General features: G+C 43.9%; 1 protein-coding gene across 5 annotated transcripts in view; it reads right to left on the bottom strand.

Annotated features, from left to right (window-relative positions):
• BLTP3B (bridge-like lipid transfer protein family member 3B) overlaps positions 1 to 23978 on the bottom strand; it is an 81832-nt gene extending 57854 nt beyond the window's left edge. For 2 of the 5 annotated variants that reach the window (XM_019480872.2, XM_059726320.1), the window contains exons 1-3: positions 23798 to 23978; positions 2011 to 2173; positions 404 to 442 (exon numbers count right to left, since the gene is read on the bottom strand). In XM_019480872.2, coding sequence (XP_019336417.1) covers positions 404 to 442; positions 2011 to 2173; positions 23798 to 23841 — 246 coding nt within the window. In that variant the 5' untranslated portion in view covers positions 23842 to 23978. Of the gene's footprint in view, positions 1 to 403; positions 443 to 2010; positions 2174 to 12136; positions 12285 to 23434; positions 23629 to 23797 lie in introns of those variants that run through there. The other 3 variants (XM_019480874.2, XM_014595192.3, XM_059726319.1) reach the window with 3 other exon arrangements.
• Positions 23979 to 27814: the final 3836 nt, after the last annotated feature.

Raw genomic sequence — 27814 nt, 5'->3', positions numbered from 1 at the left:
AAGCTGCATTGCAACTGAGTCATGGGAAAAATGTTCTCACTGAGTCCCATGATTAGGTTACTTCTGTACTTTAAGATAGGTTCTTGAAGTCATAAATGGAGGAAATAGAAATTTGCAAGTAGTCTAACAGACGGAGCTCCATCTTCCAGGTGTAACAGAAATTCTTACAAAGAATTATACAAGAATTAGTTTTTTTCAAACTGGAATCAAGTAACAGCCTAGCAATCATGGCCAAATATGGGTCTTTTTAAAATAAAATAGAGTAAGGTCACCAAAATATTCGTTTTTTGATCTCTGAATGGTGGTAATCAATAGACAGTTTAAATATGCCATTTCTAAATAACCTTGTTTTGTTTTCTCATTCCTTCCACAAAATCTAATTTTGGTTGATTTCAGCACTCACCAGAGAAATGGGTTGAGTTTTCAGTTTTGTCCATGGTATCTGAAAGATAAAACATTACTCTAAAGCAAATCAAATACACATTAAAGGAAATGAGACAGTGACCAAAATACTGCTTAGCTTTCTTAAGGTATAACATAATATCTATACTGAACTGCTGTATTTAAATCTGATAATAATCTGATGCGAGAAAAATCATACCCCCCCCACACACACAAACATGATGCATCCTTCAGGCAGTTTAATTTGGGACTTACTGGTGGCAAATAGGAAAATGAACACAAAAAAAAATCCATCCCTTTAACTGTGCTGTGAGGTGTTAGGGAAGTCCAACACTATTTTCCATATTAGTCCTTAGAAAGCAAACAAAAAACCTCATATTTACTACAATGCCATATAAATCATTGGATGTCTAAGTCTAATCATTTCATTTCCTGTACTTAGATCATCAAGACAAGCCCCAATTACAAAAAGAAATGGATAGCTGCGGTGCAATGGCAGAACTGGAGCAGATCATAGCCCTAGTTGAAGACAAACCCTGGACTGGTATCTCATACTAACATAGTCCAGGGAAAAAGTGTAGGTAGGCTATTGCCTTCCTTCCTTAGGGAAGACAGTAACTTCACTTATAGAAGAATAGCTGACATAACAAAGGACGTTTTCCATCTCTGGCTATATCCAAGGGCCCCTCTGCATGTTATATTTTAGGCTGCAATTAACATGTACATGCACCCTATTTTAGGCACCATAAAATGACAAGCCAGCCATAACAATGTTCCACCTATAATGTAGAACTTTTGTGGCTGATTTGTATGGTACTTTAAATTGAATGTATGGGGCTCAGGGCTGATGTCAATAACAAGCTGATTGTCTGCACCAGCCCAAAGGACAGCCCTGATTCTGCAACTGGTCTTTGGGCTGCCCTATAGGCTCCTCCACTAAGGAGTTTAATCCCTGAACCCAAACCCCTGCATGGGGAAAAATGAGGCTCCTAGAGGGAGAGCTAAAGGGCTTTCCCCCACTGACAACTTCAAACCTAGTGGCGGCTGATTGTCAGCTCTGGCCCTGGGACAGCCCCAGGTCATGTCGGCTTTCAATGCTGTGAACATCTGGCTTTTGACTTGTCAGCGCAGGAGAAGCCTGGGATTATGCACCAGGGCTCCCCCTGCACTGGCAAGTAAAAAGGGTGTGATTGGGTTTTGATAACTAATCCCAAAATTGTGCTTCTTACTGTATGTGTGGCATGGCACAAGACACTATTGTTGGGATTAGGGAATCAGATCCCATGGCAACTTTAAACAAACATATGCCAGGTACATAAAGGTATGTATAGGTAAGCAGGTGAGGAGGGTGGGGGGCATCTCCTCTGGAATTTTTATTGTTTATATAAAGATTATTTACCCTCTAATGGAGAAAAATTAAGAAACCATCCTACATCCTGCCTTTTCCTTTTCTACAGTTATGAATAATTCATAGCAAATGTATATCAATATAAAACAATATAATTTTCATAGTTTTTGTACTTTTTTTTTTTTTAAAGAGGCACATGGATAAAAGGGAAAAGGAGAGAGTCTTGCTCAATTATTGTTTGGACAAAATGAAATGCTCACCCTAAGAGATGCTTTATTGCAAAAGACCTTGTTTATAGCAAGCCATGTCGGAAGATCCAGCATGTTCTGAAGCACTTCTTCATCCAATTCTAAATTGGTCAACTGACCTTCTCCCTTTAGTGTACTAAGATTGATCTTGTCAGGTGACAGGTTTTTGGTGAACCTAAAACAGAATATGTATGAAAGTTTAATAAATGTCAGGGAAAGCATTCAGAGCTACCTAGGTTATACATGAGAACTCATAATTCAGCAAAGTAATGATCTGAAAAAGAACATGCTTTTAGAGTAGAGTTTCATTCTGAAAAGTGACTTTGTAAAAATGGCACTGTGAAGTTTCATATTTGTCTCTCGATGACTTGAATCAGCTCTGCTTCACTCAGAAGTAAACAGGCAGCATCAACTCATTGGGATCTATTCTTTCTGGCTTGTCTACTGCAGCATAAAGATTCCATAAGCAGAATTTAGTTAACTATGCATTTAATAGTATAGGCTAGTTGTGCTCAAACTCCAGTCCACAGGCAGGATCTGGCCTGTGGAACCTCATCATCTGGCCTGCAGTACTCCCAACAGGTCCAGAAACAGTGGTAAGGGACCAATATCAACATTTAATTGCTCCCAGAACACCAGCAATTAACACTGTCACAACTCCCCCGCTGCCAAACTTCCAGACCCAGGGGGAGCCCTGTGGCCTGAACGATACAGCTCTGCGCATAGCATACAGCCTAGATAACACAGCCCCATGGATGGGATTTGGCCTATGGAGCCAGATAGGTTGACTAAATAGTGTAGGGCCAAAATTGAATAAGCTTCTTCTACAGTTGCAGTTGCTTTTAGCTTTATAGTGGTAATAGGAGGAAAAAAATGTCTTTCGCTATTTAAGTAGCTACGACTGAATATATTCAAGAAGGTTGATCCCTTGAGCAACCTATTTTATAGTCACTTTTCAAACTTTAATTTGCACATTAAAACTTAAAATAAAAATAATTTAAAATAATGACTATGTTTTAACACAGAAGGTTTCAAGAATATATGGCAGAAACTATTTTGATGAATATACCATAGAGCAAAAAAGACAGGTTCATACACCCCATCATTAGTGTTTTTGAGCAGAGGGTAGTCTTAAGTGTCAGAGCACAACTAAAATGTCTTAAAATGCTTATGACATTTCTAAACTTCAAGGATCAGTGAAAATGATGCATGAAGTTCTATTATTTTCTATAAAGGTACTGTGATTTATTTAAATAGGCCCATAAAATATTGTCGATCAAATGCCATATTACTGACAAAATGTGGTAAAGCCCAAAGTACATGGCTAACTTGCATCCTGGGAGACATGCAATTACAGGGCATAATAGGATTTGATTCCTGATCCCAACAATTATATGTCGTCCCATGCCATATGTGCATGGCAGAAGGTGCAAATGTGGGATCTAGCATCAGATCCCAGTCATGTCATATTGTGTGGTCCTGGGGTCCCCCTGCACCAGCTGGTTGGGTGCCTAACAACCAGCTGATAGTTGGTTAGCTTCAGGAACCCATATGGCCTTTTGAGCCCCCCTGTGGTACTCAGAGCAGGTGAATGATCAACTAACTGTCAGCAGATCAGGACTGCCCAAGGGTTCAAGTCCTGGTGCAGTCCCAATCTGCAGTAAGCTGGCAGAGATCACCCTGGGGTTCCAGCCCTGGAGTGGTGCCTGCTAGCCGTCAATAAGTTGATCATCATAGCCACAGGGTTTGAACCCCAGGGCCACCCCTATATCTCCTATCACCTGGCAGGGGCTGCCCCAAGACTGGAATCCTGGGGTGGTCCCTGCTAGCCAATGATCAGCTGATTTGGATGGCCCTGGGATTCAAGCCACAGGGCTCTCCCAGTCTCCTGCCACCTAACAGAGACCAGCTCAGGGCTGGAGCCCCAGTGGTCCCAATCAGCTACCAGCTGACAAGAATGCTCAGAGGCTAGTCAGCAGATAGCTGATCAGGGCTGCTCTGGGGATGATACTACATAAAGCACAGGCTAATGTATATGTTTTGCTGGATCTGAGCCTGAGTGCCTAAACTCTTGTCCTGGAAGTTTGTTTTTGGCTCACAAATTTGGCTCACACTTTAGAGCTACAGACTGCATAGAACACCACTACCTCCGTTGTCCCTTGGAACCTTTCACCATGCAATTTCCACATATTTGTTCTCACTAGGGCAGCAAAATATTCCATTTGTCCCAAGTAACCAGGAATAAAGTTTTGTGGCAGCGTCCATTCTAAGTTCAGCTCATATTTTCTTTGAGTAAGGAGAGGCAGATTCCTAAGCAATCCACCAAGTTATTGTCAGGTTAGGTTTATCATCTTGGAAACTTTTTCCCGGCCGTCTCTTATTACCTTAAAAAGAAAAACAAAAAACCCCTGTCTTTTACTACTCCAGTTTTGTAGTTTTATATCTTCTCATGCCTCCAAAATTTGTAAGCCCATTATCCTACCCAGCAAACCAAAATGCCCAAACATTGAGTATTCTGTGGATCATATTATGGTGAAAGGATGTTAGTCAACTGGACTTGCTAAATATGCAGATTTCAACCACCTATCTGTTTAAGAACAGAGAAAATCAAAAACACAGATCAAAAATTATGTAGGAGAAAAGGATTGTTCATTCTTTAAACTTTTTAATGAAATTTCTTTTCTGAATGTGTTGTTTGTAAATTAGTCAGCATCTTCATTAAAAAAAAAAACAAAACTGGAACTTGACAAGCAGTTTCTGAATAGTTATATATTGTTTATTGTTCAAAATAACTCAAAACCCAATATTTGTACAAATCTGTAACTATAGCAAAGATGACTATAAATATATACCATGTTAAAAATGAAAATGTGTTTCAATATCCCACAATTTCAATACAATTGATAATGCTCCAAGTACAAAAAGTAACAGGGAAATTAAACACACTTTGGACTTCTTCATTTAAGCTACCTCAACATTATGTTTATTCCTGCTTCTCTTAGATGCTCCAGAATTCTCATTACATCACAGCCATCATAGGGACTATGCTGTAGCATAAGACATGGCAATGCTCTTGGGAACTCAGAGCAACAATTTCTGTTAATTTAAGGCAATTTCACATTGTGTTTCCATATGTGATTTTTTTACCTTCTTGGATATAAATATATCTTTAAACAGCGGAAGATATGTCTGTGACAAAACCCTAAGGTGTTTGGATGCTCCCAGAGAAACACCCTGGGTTTCTGTGAGCTGGCTGGTCCCCCACTCTGCTGAACAGGTATGCCCAAAAATCACATTTACCACAGCCAGTAACAGAAAAACAAAAGAGTTACAAAGAAGAACAAAAACTTTATAAAAATAAAGTACCAGTGTCACATACTGTATTTTATCACACTGTGTTTAATAAAAGCAAAATTCAAGAGAACTTGCTATTTATTTTTGTATGGCGTTGGCTCTAACATATTTTTCAGCGCTGACACACAAACTGAAATCCAAAAATCTACGCTATATTTTTTTTAGTCTCTGTTTTTGAAGATTTTCACCAAAATCTGCTAATTCAATTGAAGGTCTCTTACATCAGAGAAAGAGTAAGTCCCCAATCCTGTAAACAATTATGTATAAATAGAGTCCCATTGCAGGTGACTACTGTAAAGCTATATATGTGCATTAGCATAATTAGACCCCAATACTGTCAACAACATTGAAAGAAAATCTAATTACAAATGTATTACAGAATATCTTGTTTAAGATGAAGATCTAACTCATTTTGAAAAACTGGGGTGTTTATACACGTGCTCCAGGAGGCATGGGGGGGAGGGGAGCTTTAATTAGCACAGCTCCAAGAGCTATGCTAATTAAAGGCACCCACAGCATCACATGTATCAGGGTCCCCACACTGAAAAACAGCAGCAGGGTGTTTTGAACTGAAGCTCATTCAACAAGCTTTAGTTCAAAGTGCCCCAATGCCATTTTTCAGTGCAGGGACACTGCTACACATGAGGCTGGAAGCTGTTGGAGTACAGTAATTTCCACACTCCAGCAGACTTGATTAATTGAGTCTGCTCCCTGCATGTGTATAGAAGCCCTTTGGTACTAACATGGTCTTGACTATATTGTTTTAGAAAACAGTTTGAAAGAAAAAAATATGGCATTTGAAAACTAGGCTGGCTTGTTTGGCCAAACTATCCCCATATCAAAAGAACCATCATCAATTAAAACAACTTGAAATCCTTAGAGTAATGTTAAGTTAAAAATCTTTTTTCTTTTGCATTTTTGTTTACTTGCGTTAATGCTTCAAAATTATTTTTTCCAATTAATGATCTAACTTACTCTTCATCGTTTATATTTATTCCATCAGACCTTACACAAAGCAAACAGGAATTTTAACTTTGGTTAATCATCAGCTGTTGGTTTCACGCTCTGCTCCTTTTCATTAACATGAATAGGGCTCTCAAGATTACATTAGAATATAGGGTAGAGCCCTGGAGTATGAGGTCATGTCCCTGGGGGGGGCAGTACTACAATTGGATCAACAGCTCTCCTGTCAGGAGAGAAACTGATGAAGTCTCATTACTTGCTACAAGTATTGTAAACATCTGGAGGCTATAACAGGCTCTGCTAAGTGTAAGCAGGCTTTCTGCCCTGACTCCATCGCCCACACTTCTGCAGCAGTCTCACCTCAGCCAAACTTGCAAATGTTTGGTTTAGTAACACCACAGAGTAATCGTAACAAAAATATTCTCGTTGATTTATTTTTAATTTTATGAAGGCATTTGCTTGGCAATACTCTCTTGCAGTCCCCTCAAAACCTACATTTTAGGTCTGAGCTACTGTATCTTCTAGTGTCTCATTAAATTCAGGTTTAATAGTCAATGCAAAGTGCTATGTTAGTAGCACATAACATTTGAGACTGTAAACCCACAAGCATCAAGACTTTGAAAGTTATGGCTACCACCTAACCTGACTCCCTTGTGCATATGGCATATTAAGTATATATAACTTAAACAATAAATGTAACTGCGCATATACAAATGTGGTAATTCTCAGTAAAAATGTGAGGGCTACATGGGTTTGAATCCAAGATGAGTTTTCACTTATGTAATTTACACAACAGAGATTGATCCAACTGCTTCCTGGGCTAGAAGTAGGAAACTACACATCCAAGAGCCATAACAGACTCATAACCTTTGTGAAGGGATCCAAAGCAACTGACTGAGATGGGAATATGCCCAACAGACATCAAGAGGTTTAAGAGCGGACATGACCTTACTTAGCCTTAGTGCTACAGTTGGACTGGCTATTAGGAGTAAAAAGTAATGGAGAACCACCAGGCTGCTCTTGAGTGAGGTAACAAGCCTGACAGGGGCCATCAGTTCTGTAAGGACTGCAGTTTACCTGAACTACCTGGAAGACAGGGGTGAACCTGGTTCTGATCATAGGTTTGAGCAAAGCTCAGGAAAATCTGGCTGGGCACTGTGATGGGTCTGTTCTTTGCCTGTGTAGGACCAGAGATTTTGGTTTGGTGTCCCTGTTGGATTTGGACTAAAGGGACTCTTATGCCAGAAAAGAGTCTGCTGTGTTGCAGCTTGGCTGGAGAGCCAAGCCATACCTGGAGGGATGCGGATAACCTGGAGAGGGTCCAGAGAAGGGCCACTCGTATGGTTAAGGGCTTGCAGACCAAGCCCTACAAGGAGAAACTAGAGAACCTGGACCTTTTCAGCCTCCGCAAGAGAAGGTTGAGAGGCGACCTTGTGGCTGCCTATAAGTTCATCACGGGGGCACAGAAGGGAATTGGTGAGGTTTTATTCACCAAGGCGCCCCCGGGGGTTACAAGAAATAATGGCCACAAGCTAGCAGAGAGCAGATTTAGACTGGACATTAGGAAGAACTTCTTCACAGTTCGAGTGGCCAAGGTCTGGAACGGGCTCCCAAGGGAGGTGGTGCTCTCCCCTACCCTGGAGGTCTTCAAGAGGAGGTTAGATGAGTATCTAGCTGGGGTCATCTAGAACCAGCACTCTTTCCTGCCTATGCAGGGGGTCGGACTCGATGATCTATTGAGGTCCCTTCCGACCCTAACATCTATGAATCTATGGAGTTGATGTGGGCTAAAGACCACTTGGCAAAACTTGGCATCACCATCACCACCATCCCTTCCCCATGCCAATACATCAGGGGGTGTGCTGGGACAGCACATCTGCTACACTACCTCCTTACAAATAATTGCTTCCATGCCACCCACCCAAAACTGGAAGTCATACTAAATTCGTGCTCCAGCTTACTTGAAAACCAAACAAATCCCATTTACCCTCAGACTAAAATCCTGGCTCGTGCATTACAAAGCATGTCCCTACACCTTTCAATACCACACTGACACCACATTTTAGCATCAGCACAACATCCTAATGCAGTATTTCTAAAATTCTTTTTTGTTCTAAAAAAATCTATTTTGCTTTTTCTTTGAATAAAAAATGAAACAGAAGCAGCTGGTACTATTCAGAGTTGAAAAAAAGAGGTCTTTTTTAAAAAGAAAATTAAAAAGAAAATATTTTTAAAATAAGAATTGTTAATTGACAGAATCTTTTTTATTGCAGAAAACCAGTTTTAAATTAAATATGAATTTAATATTAAAATATATAAAAAGGTCTAAACAACTTAAAGCCTCTTAAAACTCTATATATGGTGAATCCATGAAGCTTTATCAAAAACTGAGTTACGGGCTATATGCTTTCTATATAAAGAAAAAAAATCAAAGGAATAACATCTAGCTTTTCAAGTTAAGCTCATTAATATGACAATAGCTTATTTACTGCATTAAGGGCTTTGTCTTGTCATCAATGGGATTGGATATGGGTTCTGACACCAGGAGACACCATCATATCACCATCAAGTTCATCCACTGAGATCACTTGGGAGATCTCATAGTCTCACTACGTGAATGAGCTCTGATGATTAATAAAAAAATCTATAGCCTGTGTATGTGCAACTGATTTTCAGTTGCTATCCTAAAACATATCAGGTCTACACAAACCATGAGCTCAATTAATTATCTTGTAAATAAGCAACATCATTCACCATTTCTAACATACTAAAGATATAAAATAAATAAGAATAAAAAATATTAAGCTACACAATTGCTTAAATAGAATGAACCCCCAGGTAGCAAACTGATATACCACAACTAATGTAAAGGCTTCATGTAGCAGAAACCATCATGTATATCAATCAATGAGAACGTACCTTTATTTAGAAAACAAAGGAAGTAGAAATAGAAAATCCTGATTAAAATAAATTATTTAAATCAAGACTTTCCACCTGGTGGTTTAAATCACTGATTTAAAATTGGCTTGATTTAAATCAATCCACCTTATTATTAATGTCTATTATCAAATTAAATGTCATATTGCACATCTGCCAAAATAGCCCATTACTGCATGTGAATGAGGAATTTGCTTCAATTATCCTGTAAATATGTAAAACATTGCTCAATCAACTTTCATTTAATGTAAAGCTGTCAGACAAATAGGTGCTGCCTTCTACACCTCACAATAGGGCTGGGAGAGGCTTTGGACCATGCTTCGGATCCGGAGAAGCTTCAAATGTTTCAGCATCCGAAGCAGCATGTCCGGATCGAAGCGCTGGCTTCGTTAGGCTTTCTGAAGCTTTGGAAAAGCTTCGGAACTGCCTCAGAGATCCAGCCATAGGGTATAATGGGGAATCAATGAAATATCTATAACTTTGTTGTTTTTTGTCTGATTTAGATTAAACTTGCAGGGATGGTAAGCCTCTGCTGAGAGAATGAAGCCTGCCAAGTTTCAAAAGATTGGTGCAGGGGTTCGGGGGGTAACTGCACCCCAAATTCTTGAAAGCAAAACTCATGTTACATGTACGTGTTACACCACAGGGGTGTGAAAACTGCAGGGGTGGTAGCCCCTGGTGAGGCCAGAAAGCCTGCCAAGTTTCAAGAAGATCGGTGCAGGGGTTTGGGGGGAACTGCGTTGCCCTGCTGTTTGCCCCGAGGTGCCCATGCAGTCACTGCCAGCACGGAGCTGATACCAGAGCTGTGGAGCTCAGCACAGCTGTTTGCAGCCTGCCTGTTGCTTGCTGCAGCTGCCCAGACCCCGGACTGGCTACAAACAGCTGCGCTGGGCTCATCACCTCCGTGCCAGGAACGGGGGAGAGACCAGGGCTGCGCAGCCTCAGGCCCCTCCCCCACAGCCGACTCCGAGGTGCGCCTGCACGCGCCAGTGTGGAATTGATGCTGGAGCCCAGCACAGCTGTTTGGAGCCTCCCAGCTGCAGCCAGCCCCGGGGAGCTGCTGCCAGCTGGGATCCCAGGCTGCTCCCAGCAGGCAGCTGGGACGCTGCAAGCCCTGCTGGGAGCAGCCCAGGCTCCATCGCTGGCAGCAGCTACCTGGAGCCAGGGCTGGCCACGGCATGCCAAGCAAAATGGCCTCGCATGCCACGTATGGCACACATGCCAGGGGTTGCCGACTCCTGATGTAGTAGCTAGGTACTGTGTATTAAGCTGGTCCCTGCGTGAATCATAATTAATTGGCAACTGGTAACACAGTAGCTTAACATCCTGTCCTGCAGTAGTCATGTGAACCGCCCCCCCGCCGTGCCCCAAGACAGACACAGTTGTACAAGAACCCATGTCACGAGTTTTGCTTGTCTGCAGCTTCAGGTGCAGTTTCCCCCAAACCCCTGCACCTACCTCCTTGAAACTTGGCAGGCTTTGTGGCCTCAGCAGCGGCCACCACCCCTGCAGTTTGCAGCCCGCTGTGCCTTAACACACACAGTGTCGTCTATGTCACGAGTTTTGCCTGTCAGCAGCTTGAGGAGCAGTTCCCCCCAAACCCCTGCACCTATCACCTTGAAACTTGGCAGGCTTTGTGGCCTCACCAGGGGCTACTACCCCTGCAGTTTTCACCCCGTGGTGTAACACATACATGTGACATGAGTTTTGCTTTCAAGAATCTTGGATGCAGTTCCCCCTGAACCCCTGCACCAAAATTCTTGAAACTTGACAGGCTTCATGCTCTCAGCAGAGGCTACCACCCCTGCAAGCTTCATCCAAATCAGACAAAAAACAACAATGTTATAGATATTTCACTAATTCCCCATTGCACCCTATGGCTGGATCTCCGAGGCGGCTCCAAAACTTTGGAGCCGCTTCGGCCGGATCTAAGCAGGAAACCAATCTGGAGCTCCAGATCGGATCCCTGGCATCCGAAGCAGCTGGATCCAAAGCCAGATTGAATAGCTGCCTACTTGCACAGGCCTACCTCACAACTGTCTTTTCACAACTTACTTAGGAGAGTTTAGAAATTGTTGGAGTTATTTAATCCAGCTGGGTTGACACAAATAAAACAGCCCTTCACACAAGGAACTTAATGTACCCATTGACTAAAGGGAAATATGAACGTTATATTCCCTGTAAGTGCAAGAACATATATCCTTACTGCAAAAAACAGACATACTAAATCTCTTATTACATTTTGAGATTTGCCCTGTATTTGAAGACCTATTAACTTCCACTCCACTAATACAAAAAGATATAATTTAACACTAGAAGAATGACAGTGGAAAAAGTCAAAAGAATTTAAAATTAGGAACTAAGATCAGGATAAAGTATAACACTTCCTTGCTTTTTGCCCTTTTGAAGATTTCACCTTCCTTCCTCCCATCAAAAGTCCATGACGTTTGGAGATAATCATTAGTATCTAAAAATATCTAAAATATCTAAAAGCAAAACTGCCAAATACAAGAAGTCAGTGAGTCTTAAGTAACACAAGAAAAAGTATAAAAGTCTATCTTAAAAGGGAACACCAAATATTGTTAAAAGATATGGGGAACAACAAGAAAAAATATATTTAGGCAGCATGAATAAAGCCTAGTCTTCTTTTTTTATTATTTCACAAACAGGTTAGGCAAATTTAGTTGCGTGTGTGTGCGCATGTATGCATGCACACAAACGTAATTCTAGGAATGGAACAAAACTATTTTTCAGAGTCACGGGTGGCAAACACTGGACATTACCCAGCTACTAACTTAAAAGATTTCACCCTAATGACAAATTGCTAACAATGTGTAAACCACCTCTAATATTTATTCTAAAAAGTGGGGTGAGGGGAAGTTACCTGACAGCAAGGAATTCAGACAAAAGGCCCCTACTCCTGGTGAAAGCAAGTGGTCAGTTGCCAAGGTTTCTGAGAAGCTTCTTGTACTCATTTTGGTAGTAATGATATTCACAGCAAATCAAATCTCCACCACAGCCAGCAAGGATCACTGCAGGGAACGGGACACAGGGGACATACAAGGGAGCAAGTTTAAGGTGGGGGAGGGGGAAAGGAATAATACAATGAGAGAATTTTAGCTAAAGGGAACTACAATTATTTTTTACACATTATGACTGAGCAATTTCCTTTCAATTTATCTAATGTAAAATGTCAGGGGAAAGAAAAATCTCCTGAGATCCATCACTTAGTGACACTTCAAAACTGCACCTGGTTTAAACAAATAGCTGATGTGGAAAGTTTTAAAAATTCAGAGGAACTTCACATTTCCTAATCTAATAAATTAGATATGTCTAAAAGGTTTAAATATGTATCATTTATAAGCACCCTTATACCCAAGCAGCAAAGAATTATGCATGGATAGTCCAGATAAACAGATAAGAAGCATTTTCATAGTAAAAGTATGCTAAACTTTTTTTTCTTTCCAGTTTTGTTTTGCTGGGCCTGAATTTTCCTGACTCACCCTGGATCACTGACTTTCATTCCACATAATGTCACCAGCATGCTAAAAAAAAAAAGTCACATCTAAGGGCCTGGAGAATCTACAGAGGTTTGGTAAAGGTGAGTACATTTTGTGTAATCAGCATGGCAGGACTGCAATTGAACCACGAACGCTGGAAGTTTGTTCCAAGACTTCTAGGCTCTTTGCTTCAAGGTCAGTAGCCTGGAAACACTGATTCCCAGCTTGCAAAGGGGTTCTCTGAGCTTTCACATCCCATGCTGAGCCTGTCAGAGGTGCAGCTCCCAAGAATTTCAGGCTCCTGCCTTTAAAGCAGAAAGCTTGAAAGCCGTGGTATTGGAGGGCTGTCCTAGATCTCCTATTAAAACAGACTGCATGACAGAGCTCCAGCTGAGCTATGGACCCTGGCACTATGGGCTTCAGAACAGCCTGCCAAGAAATAGCTTGGTCTCCATCATAACCCTGGCAGCAATTTAATAGAGCTGGTCAAACCCAACTCATTTTCACAAAACATTTAACCTGTTCATAGAACACATTTTCCATTTTTCACCAGAGAGTTTGACTAGTTTGAATCAGAAAGGCTCTATCTGCACTTGAACTTTTTTAATATGTATATATTACACTTCAAACTGCCTCTCGCTTTACAGACAACAATTTAACACACAATTCTATATTCTTTAAGTTGGAAAAAAAACCTTGTATGCTACCTTATTGCGAGTAGCTTATATTTGCCAAAATTGTATATTGAAGGAGTATTCAGAAATAATAGTGTGAATATAAGGCACAGTTTAATTTCTGTCATGCATACTTTGCAAAATATTCTCATGAAATAAAATTTATCAGTCAACCGTAACTGAAATATGCTTCGTTGTTATCGTTTTAATTATTGGTACGACTCTTAGTGAAGCTTCAAAACAAATGCTCACGTAACATGCAACTAAAATCTCATCAAGTAATCTAGGTTCTTATTCTGTAACATTTAAGTGTGTAGTTAATTTAAACATAAATAGTTTTACTGACTTCTGTGGGAGTGCTCATCTGAGTAAAATTAAATGCATGTATAAATGTTTTCATGATCAGTATTCAAGTGTTCAATTAAAGACAAAAATAGCAATATGTCAAGCTGAAAGCTAAGTAATCAAGGTGTGCGGGCTTTTTTTTAGATCAATCAAAATACTATTAAAACTATAGGAGAGTTTATTCTATTTACAACACACAAAAATATTAATAGCCATTTGAATACAATATTGCTAATACTAATGTAGTTATTGGTCAAACATTTTTCTATCAATAAAACAACTTGGTATTTCACATCAAAAAAGCTTTACTTCTGCAGTATCCTTTCCTTAAAATGCTGTAAAAACTTTGTAAGTTATTTATTAATTCTAGTAAGTATAAATACATTGCCACAAAACACATTTTACTGGTTCTGAGGTTTTCTTACTCACCAGCAGGAATCAAGTTAATCTAGGTACAGGCTTAGCAGAAAGCATTTGCTAAGCCACTTTTTCTATAAAAACAGGAGAAAAGTGAAAACAAATAATTCCATATAGGAATCAAGGGAGGGCAAAATCTTTCTGACTGCACTGAAATTCCACAGATGATCAGCTTAAACCCTGACACAGGATACATGTAATCATGTAACCAAACTTGCATAGTGTTACAGGGGACCTCCACCCCTGTTACTAGGAAAGGAGTGAAGCCAGGGCAGTTTGCAAAATGCTTAACTGAAAGGGGCAGCAGGTGTGGGTGGCCAGGTTAAACTGAGCTGAAGGACCCAGCCTGCAGATTCGAGGAGACAGAATGCACAGCTGCTGATCAGGGGTCCAGGTTGTCTAAGGACATAGCCGTATTGGTCTAAGAACCTGGGCTACTGATCAGGGAGTCAGCAGCATCCAGGCTATGTTCAGAGTGAGCCGAGTTAAGTCATCAGAAGGGCATGGCCTGGATGTATACAAGCCCAGTCTCTGGTCTTGGGCAGTTGATTTGGCCCTGGCTGCTACAATGGAATAAGCTCTGGACAATACTGATGTTGGAAAGGGGTTGCAAGTCAGGGAAGTACCTAGGAATCTGAGAAAGGGATAGCTACTGGGGGAAGGCTTGGCAGCAACAGACATACCCAAGATAGGGGCTGAAATCTGAACTTTTAGTTTACAGTGGTTTACTGTTATTTGTGTTCACTTTTAACTGGAGAACTGGATTATAGCTATGGGGGTGGCTAGGAGGCCATGTGCCAGGGGATTGTTCTGCTAGTTGAGACCTGTTCTGGGCAGGAATGTGAAAGGCTAAGGCCCAGCGACCAAGGTCTGTGACAGTGGACGTGGGCTATGGGGCTCAGCCAGAGAAAAATGCCTAAAGCTAGGGAGACTGAAGCACAGATGAGAGTTTTGAGGCCTGAAAGGCTAAGTGTTGGTTTGCACAGGAATTCTTAGAGTGCATGAGGCTGGGCCCCTGAGGACCCTGCCCAAGTGTAAACAGATTTCCACCACGAAATAGCACCGCAAATTGATGCCATGTTTGTCACAGACAGTATTTGTGGTGCAACAAGGGGTATGGTATGGTATGGACATCTGTTTACTTGCCCTTTGTACAGCTATAAAAATCTTTTTATGCTGGCACAAATGTGACCTCTGTTTCCACCCTCAGAAACACTGGAGAGGAATCAAGATCCAGCAAGCCCTGTAGCTCTGATAGTCCATAATTAGGGACCTACCAAATACATGATTTCATGGAAATCGTATTATTGGCAGTCTCCCGTGAAATTGCCAGTTCCCCGTGAAAAAATGCAAGGAACTGGCAATGTTCAAAAAAAACATCAAAAAGCTGTCTCCTAAAAAGGGAGGGGGAGGGAGGGAGCAAAGAGAAAAAAAAAGGCAGATTCTCCGTCTCCTGAAGCAAGGGGGGGGGGGTGAGAGAGGTGGGAAAAGTTCCCATCTCTCTGTCTCCAGAAGGGGAGAGGGGAGCAGGAAAAAGCCAATCAAAAGTCCCTTTCTCCTGAAAGGGAAGGGGAGGGAGAGAGAGCGCCCCTGCCCTCTGGGGTGTGTGTGCATGCATGTGTAGGGGGTGCTGCCTGGCTGCTAGGTCCTGGGAGCCTGCTCCGGGTGAGGGGAGGGGGTGAGGGCAGAGGGCACATGCAGCAAAGCTCCCTGAGCAGTACAGTCCATGCTGCCCCCACAGCGCTATGAACCCCACTTGCTCATATCAGAGCAGCCCGTGCCACACTCCTGCCAGTGCCCATAGCCCAGCTAGGTGCTGCTCTGTGGCCCCTACCTCCAGTTCCAGGATCTGGAACCAGACCCCTGCTTGCCTAATGGGAGTGGTGCAATGCAGTGCAGCTGGAGGGAGAGGAGAAGCTGCTGCTGGAGGCAGGGGGCACAGAGCAGCACCCAGCTGGGTGCAGCTGCCCTAGGAGCAGCCTGCTGGAAGTTGCTCCTGCTCCAGCACATGGGGCTCTGGCTCCAACTCCTGGGAAAGCAGCCAGAAGCTGAAGCCAGAGCCCTGGCACTGTGGCAGGAGCCACCCGGCTGAAGCTGCTCACCTGCCCGGAACAACGTAGCACGGCATAGCATGGTACAGCAAAAGCAGCTTCCAGCAGGCTGTTCCCAGTGCAGTTGCAGCCAACCGGGTGCTGTTCTGGACCCTTGGCCTCCAGCAGCAGCTCCTGTTCTTGCTTCTGCTGCACCCTACTGCACCACTGCTGGTAGGAATGCAGGGACCCAACTCCAAATCCTGGAACTGGAGGCAGGGGGTGCAGAGTAGCACCTGGCTGGGTTGCGGGCACCAGCGGGCGCACAGCATGGGCTGCCCCGGCATAAGTGAGCGGGGCTCAGCCTCATGCACAGTGCTGCAGGGGCAGTGAGTACCGCACTGCCCAGGGAGCTCTCCTGCATACTCCCCCCCATCCTTCCTTCCCAGCTGTGCACTGGTCAGTGCACTGGTCAGGGCCTCCCTTGGTGCAAGTAGGCAGGGCATGGCCTCACGTGGAGTGCCGCAGGGGCAGCTGTGGGCCAGATCCAGTAACCTGGCAGGCCAAATCTGGCCCGCAGGCTGAATTTTGCCCACCTATAAGCTCGGGCTTTCAATTAATGCCTGGGAGAGGTGGGACTTGCGGTGCCCCTCAGCTGATCAGAGGCGGGGGTGGGAGGGCACTTTGTTCTGCCTTCAAAATAGTGGCCCCAGCTGTGATATGACTACGAAATTGGGGGCCCTGGCTGTGTTACAACCATGAAATTGGCCTCCAGGGCCTGTGAATTTGGTAGCTTCCTATCCATAATGCATCCCCCGTAACAATTATTCATGTTTGTCGCTTTCTCCAAAGAGAAAATGTTTTCTTTAATGTTTCCTTGATTTCTCTAGTTCATATCACACTATTTAAAGAATTTTTGTATGCACTGATCATATTAATTGTCAAGTAGTCTATACAACCCATAATGTGGTTTTCTTGAATAAATATGACATTAATTTTATGTGACTATGATGATATGGAATATAGTCAAGAATAAATCCCTCAATGAAGCGCTAAAGTGGGATTAGACTAATATCACACCTATTTACATAAGAAAACCCACTTCTCTTTAAGACTATTAAAGATCAAGACAAACCGTACTGTAACAATGGAACCTAAATATCTTCATATCTTACCAGTGATCAATATACTCTAGACTTGGGGAGAGAAAAATGGTCAACAGTCCTGACAAATATCAGTGTGTCTGTGCAGGTGGGGTTTTTTTGTTGATTTTCCCCCCTTTTAAGTTTGTAATTATTATAATGCCTAATCCTTTAGCCTCATAATTAAAGGGACAGTATCTACTTAATGGTTCTCAGCTGTGATGAAAGCTCCACCCCAAATCAAAATGCACTGGAGAAATTAAATAATAAGTGGAGTACAGCATTTAAAGAAACCATGATCCTGGGTTTCTTAATTTATTTTTCCCTCTCAAATATTTAAGTTCTCCTATGCGTCTTGCTCTTTTTCTATCAAGTTCTCCACTTAAGTTTGAATGTCATCAAGTACTTTCATGTAAATTAACTTGAAGTATGCAGTTTCCACTTTTTTGACATGCTACATATTTTGATTCTTTACAAGCTCAGCTAATTATATAGAACAAATAAAAGGATAAGATAACTTCAATATAAAGAAGAAGAGAAGCTGCAAAACACACCAGATTAAGATTCCTCTGCAAACTCTAAATCAGCAGCCAACTATACAACTTTTCCCACCGAGACAACACCGAAGTAGTGAATACAGAATTGAGGAAATAAACTAACAAAAACAATCAAACCAACCCCTCCTTGCTCAGTGAGCACGGCAAATCTTAAGAGTAGATTCTTAAGAGTGGGAAATCTTAAGAGTATGAACAGATATTGTCTTTGGAGCAAGATCATCTGTACCAGAATGTGTCCCAACGCAGATTATCTGCTTCAATGGCATTTATAGATACATCTACAGATGCCAGGGCTAGGTCCTGCAGTATCAGGCCCCTGTTGCTCTCATGGCTTCAGGGACCTAATACAGTGGGATAATGGCCCTGGGTGCTGCACCCTGACTCAGGGCACACCTTATGCAGGTTCCCCTGCTTGCTGTGTGCACCCTGGATTGTGGCAAAGCAACATGTGTACCACAGGAATTCCCTGCAGGAGGTGTATGTGCATGGAAACCCCCAAGCGGGTTCCCCTGTTTACAGACATGTGTCATGAGTTGAAATGCAGGAACCTGATACATGTACCATGGGAGTCCCCGCACAGAGGATTCCTGTGGTGTGCAATAAGCAGAGATCCTTCCATTTAAAATGTCACAAACTGTGGCTACGTTTAGTCTCTGCAATATGTTTGAATGCTTAGGGCATGACAAGGGGCTAGAACATATGTCTGTTTGAAAATTAGGCTGCCATAAACATTTGGGGGGGGTGGGAAGGAGGGAGTCCATCAGGGGCGGAGCCAGAAAGAGGGGCGATCGAAAAGAAGGAGCTGGGGGATGGGGACACACACTACCACATGGCTCCAGAGCCCCTACAGCCACTGCTAGTGAATGCAGGGCTTTTTTTTTTTTGGGGGGGGGGGTTAAGTGAGGGGATGCTGGGGTGGGTGGTGCAGCAATCAGCAGGGGCTCGGGGATTGGGTGGGGGATGAGGCCAGGCGGGGCAGCCATTGCAGGGGCTGGGAGAGTGGGCAGGGGATGGGGCTGGGCAGGGCAGCGATCTGAGGGGCTCCGGGAGCAGGTAGGGGATGGGGCCAGCGGGGCTTCCCCCATAGTCACTTCCTCCCTTCTCCAGCCCTCCCTCATCCCCTACTTACTGGCACGGAGCCTGGGTCCAGCTCCCTGCATGGGCAGTCAGCATGCTTCAGAACCAAGGCGAGGGCCAGCCATAGAAACGCTCTGGCTAGCTACCACAGCATTTCTGTGGACAACCCAACCCTCTGGTTGCCTGTCCCGCTTTTTTTGCCCAGGGTATTTTTTGACTCCTGGATATCCAGGGATTTAATTTTTTCCCCACGCTGCAAACACAGGGAACATTTTTTTTGCTTCCAATACGTGCCTCTTGCAACATCTCAAAGGGCTTTGAGATGTTGCAACAGGCACTTGCTTGCTCGTCTGGACGTGCCCCTAGAGGCCATCTACATAATCCAAGAAGATGGTTACAAGCAGGGAGCAATCCTTGATAGTCAGTTTTTGAAGGGAGCCAGGTTTTATCCTTTGATGAATCGCATGTCTGCTACCAGAGACAGTCTTCTCAAATACACCCGAACGTACAGCTCAAATATTTCTGTAGCACACATACCAACTGGGTTAGACTAAGGGCAACGCTACTTTCTGGCACACAAGACCTATATTTTGTGGCAAGAACTCCTGATTTATTGTTTGCAATAGCACCACATCAACTGAATAAAATATAAAAAGGAAAAACTTATTATAATACTCTGTCCCACTTATTTTTTTAGTATTTGCTCTTGTAGGCCCCATAATGGACTAGGCTTTGGATAATTATGAAATCAAAGTATGATAAAAAAAAAGAATATGGAAAATTATACAAATAAAGTACCCTATATTATAATTGGCAATATGTCAATAATTTCCACCCTCTACCCCTGGTTAAATATAGGCATTTATCCATCGATCCTTGTCAACCATAAAAAGTGAGTTCTTAACTTTGCCACCTTAATATTGTTCTTTCAAACGTTTTTTACAAGGATTTTTTCAAAGGTAAAAATTAAAACAACTATTACAAATACTTTTTCGTGCACCATCAATTGACTTTTAACCACAAATGTCAGCTTTACAGCATAAATTTTTACCACTTAAAACAACTGATACTTTATACCAAGATGATAACATTCTCCCAGTTCCAGCTGGGGTACAGATGAACCACTGGTCCCTTAAGGACTGATCAGAGGAGAAGAATGAGGGGCAGAAGGAACACAAGCTGTCTGCCTGTCACCGATCACAAAAGTTCGAAGCGGGACCTATGAGATAAATTTTGTGAGGCTGGTACATCCTGCTAGGGCTCCCTCTTCATTTTGAAAACAGGAAATAGGGGTAACCTGATCCCACTCCACCCTCCTCGCCCAGCTTGGGGGTCTGTACTCCCATTGTCTCCCCATAAGCTTTGGTTGGAGGAAAGTCGCGTCTTATGTGGTGTCCCCAAAAGGAGGGATATATTATTGGAGCCAGGGCACTGAGTGTGGTCTGGGTGAGAAAAACTGAGCAAACTCAGCCCAGCTCCTTCCCCCGCAAACAGGAGTAAAGGATCTGAAGAAGAGAAGTGAGAAAAGGAAAACAGCAATTTACAAGCTCCCTCAAATTTGTAACTTAGTAAACAATTAATTAAATTTTGTGCAACAAAGGAAAAGTACTTCTGTAGTCTGAAGACTATTTCCTTGAACAACTATCAAAATCTGCTGCAAGCAATGCAGATTCAAGAGTTCTTCCAAAGTAGCTGTAAGAAATGTTAAACAACCCAAGTATAAGGAAAGCTAGTAGGAATGCTTCTAAAAGAAGAAAAAGCAAAAAACAAAAACAGTCATGATAATGGACAGCAGCAATCTGGCCTATCTACAGAAAATAAACTATAGCGGCCTCTACATTAAGGCACTGCTATCTCTAATCTTTGATTAAGCAACTGTAAGTCTCTGTTCAAAGTTGCGTTGTGCAGAATAAAATGTAGGCTTGGAGATTTATTTTAGAACTGTTACCAATGCAATCCAAAACCAAGAAAAGTTTGCTGTTTGTAAGACTGGTTACAGTCTTGTAGAAACTCTGGAAAGTACTGCCACAACAGCGTATGTCTGAGACTGTACAGAACCCGCAATTTTGTGGAAAGGGTGATCAGACTCTTTGTTTTTGTTAGATCCGTTTCGTTTATCCAGGCTCTCCATTTACTGGCTTTTCTTTAAACTTCTACTCAAAGCTGACAGTCAGTACCCATCTATCATCTGACGTAATAGAGGTGCCGATTCCTTATTCCTTTAATAATGATACCAGCTCCTCAGGGCTCCATTGTGTTGGGATCCAAATACTCTTATATGCATTTAGTTTGAACATTTGATGTTTAATTGTTCAAACTAAGGATATTTTTCTGTGATGTAATCCAATGAATTCCATCACTTAAGCAAATGGTTGATAAATGCTGATTGCATAACTACAAATTTCCCTCCAGGTTTAACGTAAATTAGTTAGAAATTACAGCATTTATTCATGTGCTGAGATTTACCTCAGAATGTGGGACAGACCCCTCACTACTGAGAACAAGCGTGAGAAACAACACTGAAGTTTAGTGCAATTCTCCTTCGAATGCATAAACACATCTAAATTAATCCCAAAACCATGACAGAGCTCTCAAACTGGGCTAGAGCTAACAGTTTCGTTAGTTGGAAATTGTCACCTAACCAGCAAGTTGTAAAACAACTATTATTCACAGGACAGTTTGTTCCACTTTTAGCTATAAAGCATTACTATACCAATCATTCCCACTAAATTAAGTTTTTAAATCTCCTGAAGGGAAAGTATTTCTGATATTACCAGTCAGTTCTCTCTCTCCTCTATCAGGAAAGCTTCTGATGAAATGAGCTTCAGCTCATGGAAGTTTGTGCTATGCATCTACTCTGGTTAGTCTGAGGTGCACATCTACCCTGCCTTTCATTTACTGATATGCCAACTAAACATGATATCAAAAGGAAAAACTAAATATGGGCCTAATCCTGCCTCTCTTGCTCATATTAAGTACAGCCTTCTTCCATAAGCAAGCCTACTCACTTCAGAATCAGTGCAAGGTCCTGTACGGGTCTTCTAAATGTAATACGGGCAGTAACCACCTCACACTGATGTAAATTTAAAGTTGGTAGGTATATCATAGCAGAAGGGTTTTTTTGTAATCTCCACTATTTTAAAATTCTGATGTTCCAATGAACCACAGGTCACAAGAAAGCAACTGATTACTTTTTGTATTATTTGTAATAACCACAGGACTTAATTCTCACCTACTATATGTGGGTGTGCACATATTTGTAAATTTAGCTATTGCTCACACAGCTGATTTTGCATGTGCCCGTATCATATACGTTCTAGAGCAGCGTTTCTCAGCCCGTGGGTTGTGACCCAAAAGTGGGTTGCAAGAATATATGAAAGGGCGGCAAACAAACTTTAAAAACGGATCAAAAAACTTTAAAAATTAGTTCTCCTTTAAAGGAGAAAAACGTGTGAAATTGTGGGACTGCAAGGGGCTGTTGGGGCCCCTTTGTCCCACAAGCACACACCTTTGTCCCACCCACACATAGGAGTCTGTGGGTGGGGGGCACCGGCAGGACCAAGAGGCTGTTTTCTACTTAAACTATTTACTAGGTTGGGACTGGCTGTCAATGTTTACAAATGGGTCCTAGTACAAGAAAAGGCTGAGAATCACTGATCTAACGCTCACATAAAGATACAGAGATGGGCATTTATTTCTCCTTTTATGGTACATAGAGTTTATGATCTAGCGGACAGAACGCTACATTACGCAGCCTACAGAAGCTGTATGCCTCTGAACAGTGATGATTTTTCTGTAGCAAACTACTACTATTAGTAAATTGAGGAATTGACTCTACAATGTGCTAAACTCCTTCCATTGAAGCCAGAAGGGATTGATGTTCAAGCAGGTCAGCGCCTCAAAGGATCAGCTCTTAAACTACACCCTGCGCTTTCACGCCTGAGTATGGTTAGAAAAATGACTCAGTACAAATGGAGTCTTGGTCCATTTCTATTCTCCCGACGTCCAAGCGCACACAGGTCAAAAATCTGATTTCTCCGCTGAAATCCCAGCTATGAACTTGGAGAAACACACAAGGCGATCGCTTCCTCTTCAGTCCAGTGTGGCCACCACTGATGTTGGAGAGGCAGCCAAGCGTCTGCCATCACAATGCAGCTGGACAGAGGGGCTGACAATACCCAGGGTAAACCGGAATTCAACCGCCTGGAGCGGCTGCACTGACTTGGTTTTCGAGGAGGAGCCGTTTCTTACTCCTAGCAGCAGTGACAAACACAAGCCTCGCTGGAGAACACATGCGGAGCAGGGGAGAGCCGCAGCGTCTGGCAACTCTAGTCAGAAAGATCAAGGCCGCGCACTCCCTAACCACTTGCCTCTACCCCTTGCACCACGGTGGCGAGGAGGAAGGAGGCAGAAACAACGGGGTGTTTACACGGTGCTCACCGATGGAGCAGCCCGATCGCTCGCTGCTGGCAGCCCAGAGCTCCCGTGGCGGGGAGGAAGCCCGCACTGCCCCAAGCAGGGAACGGCCGCGGCCGCCACTCCGATACCCCCGCGGAGCCGCCAAGAGCCGGGGGCCGGGACTCCCGCGGGCGGGCTGGGCAGGCCGGGAGCGGTGACATCAGCGCCGCCGCCCGCTCCTCCCACCTCCAACGTGTCAAGTACAATTTACAACCCGGCCCCAGCCTGCGGCTCCTGCCCCGCCCGACGCCAAGCGACCGGGGCAGCTCCCCACGGCGCCGCCGGGGCTCGGCTGAACCCCGGGGGACGAGGGCCCCCCTCCCGCGGGGCCGCCACCGCACCAACCTGGAGAGGTGCTTGAGGATCTGCTTCTTGATAATGCCCGCCATGGCCCGCGCGCCCTCCCGGCACGGCCCGGCCCGCCGACTCACGGGCCCCGGGCGGAGCCGCGGCGACGGCTCATCCCACCGCGTCACGGAGCCCGCGCGAGGCAGTGAGCGAAGCCGCCTCCGCGCCCGCCGCCATCTTGGCTGCACCATCGCCTAGTGACGGCGGGGCGGGGGCAGCCCGGCCCCGCCCCGCCCCCTGCGCCCGCCCCGCCCCTCCCCGCGGCGCACAGCACCAGGCAGAGCCTCGCAGCACTGGCGGACGTCGGCGCCTCGCCCCGGAGCAGGTCCCGGGCGTTTCCAGTGCTGTACTGCTGCTGGATTTGGCGGCAGCGCGGCCCGGTGGGCACCGCACCGGTTTCCTCAGCGCTGCTTCTCCCCCGCTCCGTCCCCCCCCGAGGCTTTTGCCCACTTTCAGTTCCCCTCCTGTAATGTTTGCCCCCCATCCTTCAACGGCACCTGCTCTCTGGAGGCCACCTGCCTGCCTGCCCGGTCTAAGGCAGATCCCCTAAGACTAGCCCAAAGGAGCTCCCAAAAGATTGAGTCTGGCAGAAACCCATTTTCGTATCATCGGGGCTTCCGCCCCCTAAAAGGCATCCTGAAGAATCACAGTGGTGAGCTGGCTTACCTCCTTGCATAACAAGCTTCTTTGGGTAGATGGGATATCTTTCACTGGACCAACTGCATCTTTGGAAAGATTGTTCTTGGCAAGCTTTTGGGCTGGACAACCCTCAACAGGAGATACCAAGCTGGCAAGTTTTTAAAAGTACAACTGCTGATGGCACCACTATAAATAGCCTACGAATGCAAAGCCCTGCTTTATTACAACTCAAGACACTATATGTATTAGGGCTGTGTGAAATTTTGCCAGCCGTTTTGTTTTGACGCTGTTTCGACTCATTTCAAGGTCAAAACAGCAAAATTGAAATGAAACAAAGGGCTTCAAAACAACCTCAAAACAAAACGAGGCTAGTCAAAACCTTTTGGAAATCAAAATGTTTTGACTATAGCACTAGGGGTGGAAGTCAGTCTAGCTGGGCTGACTCCCCAGCCCCAGCCCAATCCAGCACTGGGGATGGGGAGTCAGCTGACTCCCCGTCCCCAGCCTGCAAAACGTCAAAACAGCCTCACTGTTTCGACAAAGCAAAACGGAACAGCTGTTTCAAATCGAAATGAAATTCAATACGAAACACGGTTCCATCAAAACCTCAAAACTCAAGGTGAAACAGAACGGTGCCATTTCACACAACCCTAATACTCATTACTCTTAGAACATAATAATACATTAAAAACGTGCTCTGAAAGACTCCAAAATATGTTAAAGCATTTGAAAGACGCTCCAGGTTTGCAGCAGTGGGTATGTATAAAGAAATAGGAAATGATGACAGTAATAGATACTTATGATTGAATTTTTTCACGTACTTAGGGACTGATTCATATAACAGCAAGGGCATTGGGCTAATAGGTCTTTGAAGTGGGAATGAATTGTGTGGTTCATTCATCTCTGCTCCCCACGCCTTGTGCGGGTGTGACATATCAAAGACATTTTAAGCACCTGGCATGGTTCCCTCAGCTTCAGGAAGATCCTTCGCATTAGATGGAAAGACCACTGCACCCAAAGCCAGCATCCTCTTTGCAGCTAACGTAACCAGCACTGAGACAAAGATCACGAACCATCAACTCCGCTAGGCTGGCCACTGTGTGCAGATGGCTGACACTCATCTCCCGAAACAAGTCCTCTTCTTTCAATTTAATCATGGTAAGAGGACCTGTGGATATTGGCAATGCGTAAGGGGTGCACGTGGGTACACATACGCCCCTTGAGATTGGCAGTGCACCCCCAGAGAAAAGTGCCACTAACACTGCCGGTGGCGCGTGTGAGTGGTTGCCACTCACTACCTCCCCTCCCTCACTGCCGACACAACCAGTGGTTGTCTGTGGGCAGTTGCTGACTGCCAGTCGGTGCTCGCCACTCTCCCCCACCGCCAACACCACCACGGCCGTCTGCAGGAGCTCCCCACTCAGCCTACTGCTGACACCAGCAAGGCGGCCTGCTGCAGCTCACCACTCGCCGCTGCCATGGCGCTGCCACCTGCAGGCAGTCGCTGTTTCCCTCCAGTCTCTGGAAGCACACGTCATTCATGCTCGTGGAGGATGGAGAAAACGTTACAAGGACACCTTGAAAGCACACCTTAAGAAGGGTGGCATCAACCCTACAAGTTGGAAAATGCTGGCTGGTAACAGGTCTCAATGACACTGCACCATACATCAAGCTACAGCCTACTTCAAAGAGAACCATCTCACTCAGAAAGCCGAGAAATGGCAGAGGAAGAAGGAAAGCACGCAACATCCTAGCCAACAGTCTGTGTCCTCCCCCTCCCCGGCTCCCCTGCAAGACACCACTTGTAATCTTTGTGGAAAAAATTTACAGAGCACAGATTAGACTCCTCAACCACCTTAAAACTCACCAGTAATCCCCCCTGGCAGACATCCTTGTATCGAGGGATAGCTGATGACTCCTATTTTTAAGGTCCATTTTCTCAATTAGAAACTAATGTTCCATTAGTCATCTACTAGAGTTATGTTTAAAAATATAAATAATTGTTATGGTGTAACCGTTTGAGAGCTACATTTATTTCTTTCATAATTTGCTTGTTCTTCCCAGATTATTGTCTTTGGCAAAGCCTGCATTAATTAAAATAATCAGGTTTTCATGTCATATTATGTCCATATATATACATACCCTTTAATTAGTAATAGTAATGTTTTATTTGACTTTCAGAGATTCAGAAAATTTAGACAAATGAATGTGTTCTGGTAAAATTATTGAACAGATCCTGACTACATGTTCCTAGTTCTTAAAACAAAAAGAGCATGTATTTAAGTTTGAGTTAAATAGTGCTACTTAATATCTATGTCTGATGCTAGATATTGCCTGATCTGAGCTTTGAGAGGAGGTAAAGGGAGCTTCCTATAAACAAAGCTGTAAGGCTATACTAATTTTGATAACAAATACTATTTTGACAGTTGAGAAGCATGTAAAGAGACAGGCCAGCATTTTATACACCCTATGTTCACTATTAACTAAAGAACCCAGAAACTTTTGATCCAGAACTGCTAAGAATTATAGTGACCTACCTTCAAGAACCAAAAAGTAAATCCGGAAGAGCAAGGATTATAGTTGCTGTCATTAAAGCACTGACAAGCCCATAAAGAGGATTGGTCTAAAAACGGATTTGGCAGCAGAATGCATGAAAACCTTGGCTTGTAGAAAGAGAACTATCATTTGTGGATTTAGCCTTAGGGTTTTTTCCTGATCTATAATTCATGTTCTTAAAATGGCAGAAGGTTCTAATACATACCTGGCCTGTTCTGGAGGGCACTGAAGGATTTAATGTTGTATGTGTGACTGTAATTAGGAGCAGTAGTGACACTCCTGTGTCATTTCAATATATCATTAATAGTATACTTACTTCTTCTGAATCATATTTTCCTCTCTGTGGCAGGGGAAAGAGCAAGAAATCAATGTGGCATAACATCTAATGATTTCCTTGGTAGAAAGCATTAGGACAGGGGTTGTCAACTGGGGGTACGCATCAATTGGGGGTACCCCTAGGGGTACTTGGAAAGGTCATAGGGGTACGGTACGCATGGGCAGGAGAGGACAGAACGCTGCTGCCCAGAAGCAGGGTCGGCAGGGAAAGGGCAGTAGTGTTCCTCTGTGGGCCGCACAGGCACTGCTGGCCAGCTGACTGGATGCGGGGGGGGTAAAGAGGGGCAGGAGGAGCTTGCATGCGGTGGCCCTCACCACCATCCACCACCCTGTACTTTCCCACGGCTGGTTGCGCATGTGGCTTTGGGAGCTACTGACAGGCGGCGCATGATTGGCCGGGTGTGAGGCCTGTCAGCAGCCGGTGGAGGGGCCATGGGAAAGCAGTGTGTGGTAGGTGGTGTTAGTGGCTGCTGCATACAAGCC

The sequence above is a fragment of the Alligator mississippiensis genome, chromosome 4 (assembly GCF_030867095.1).
Source record: "Alligator mississippiensis isolate rAllMis1 chromosome 4, rAllMis1, whole genome shotgun sequence".
NCBI lineage: Eukaryota > Metazoa > Chordata > Crocodylia > Alligatoridae > Alligator > Alligator mississippiensis.
Note: the sequence above shows the minus strand (reverse complement) of the source record. Positions and strands in the feature narration are given on the sequence as shown.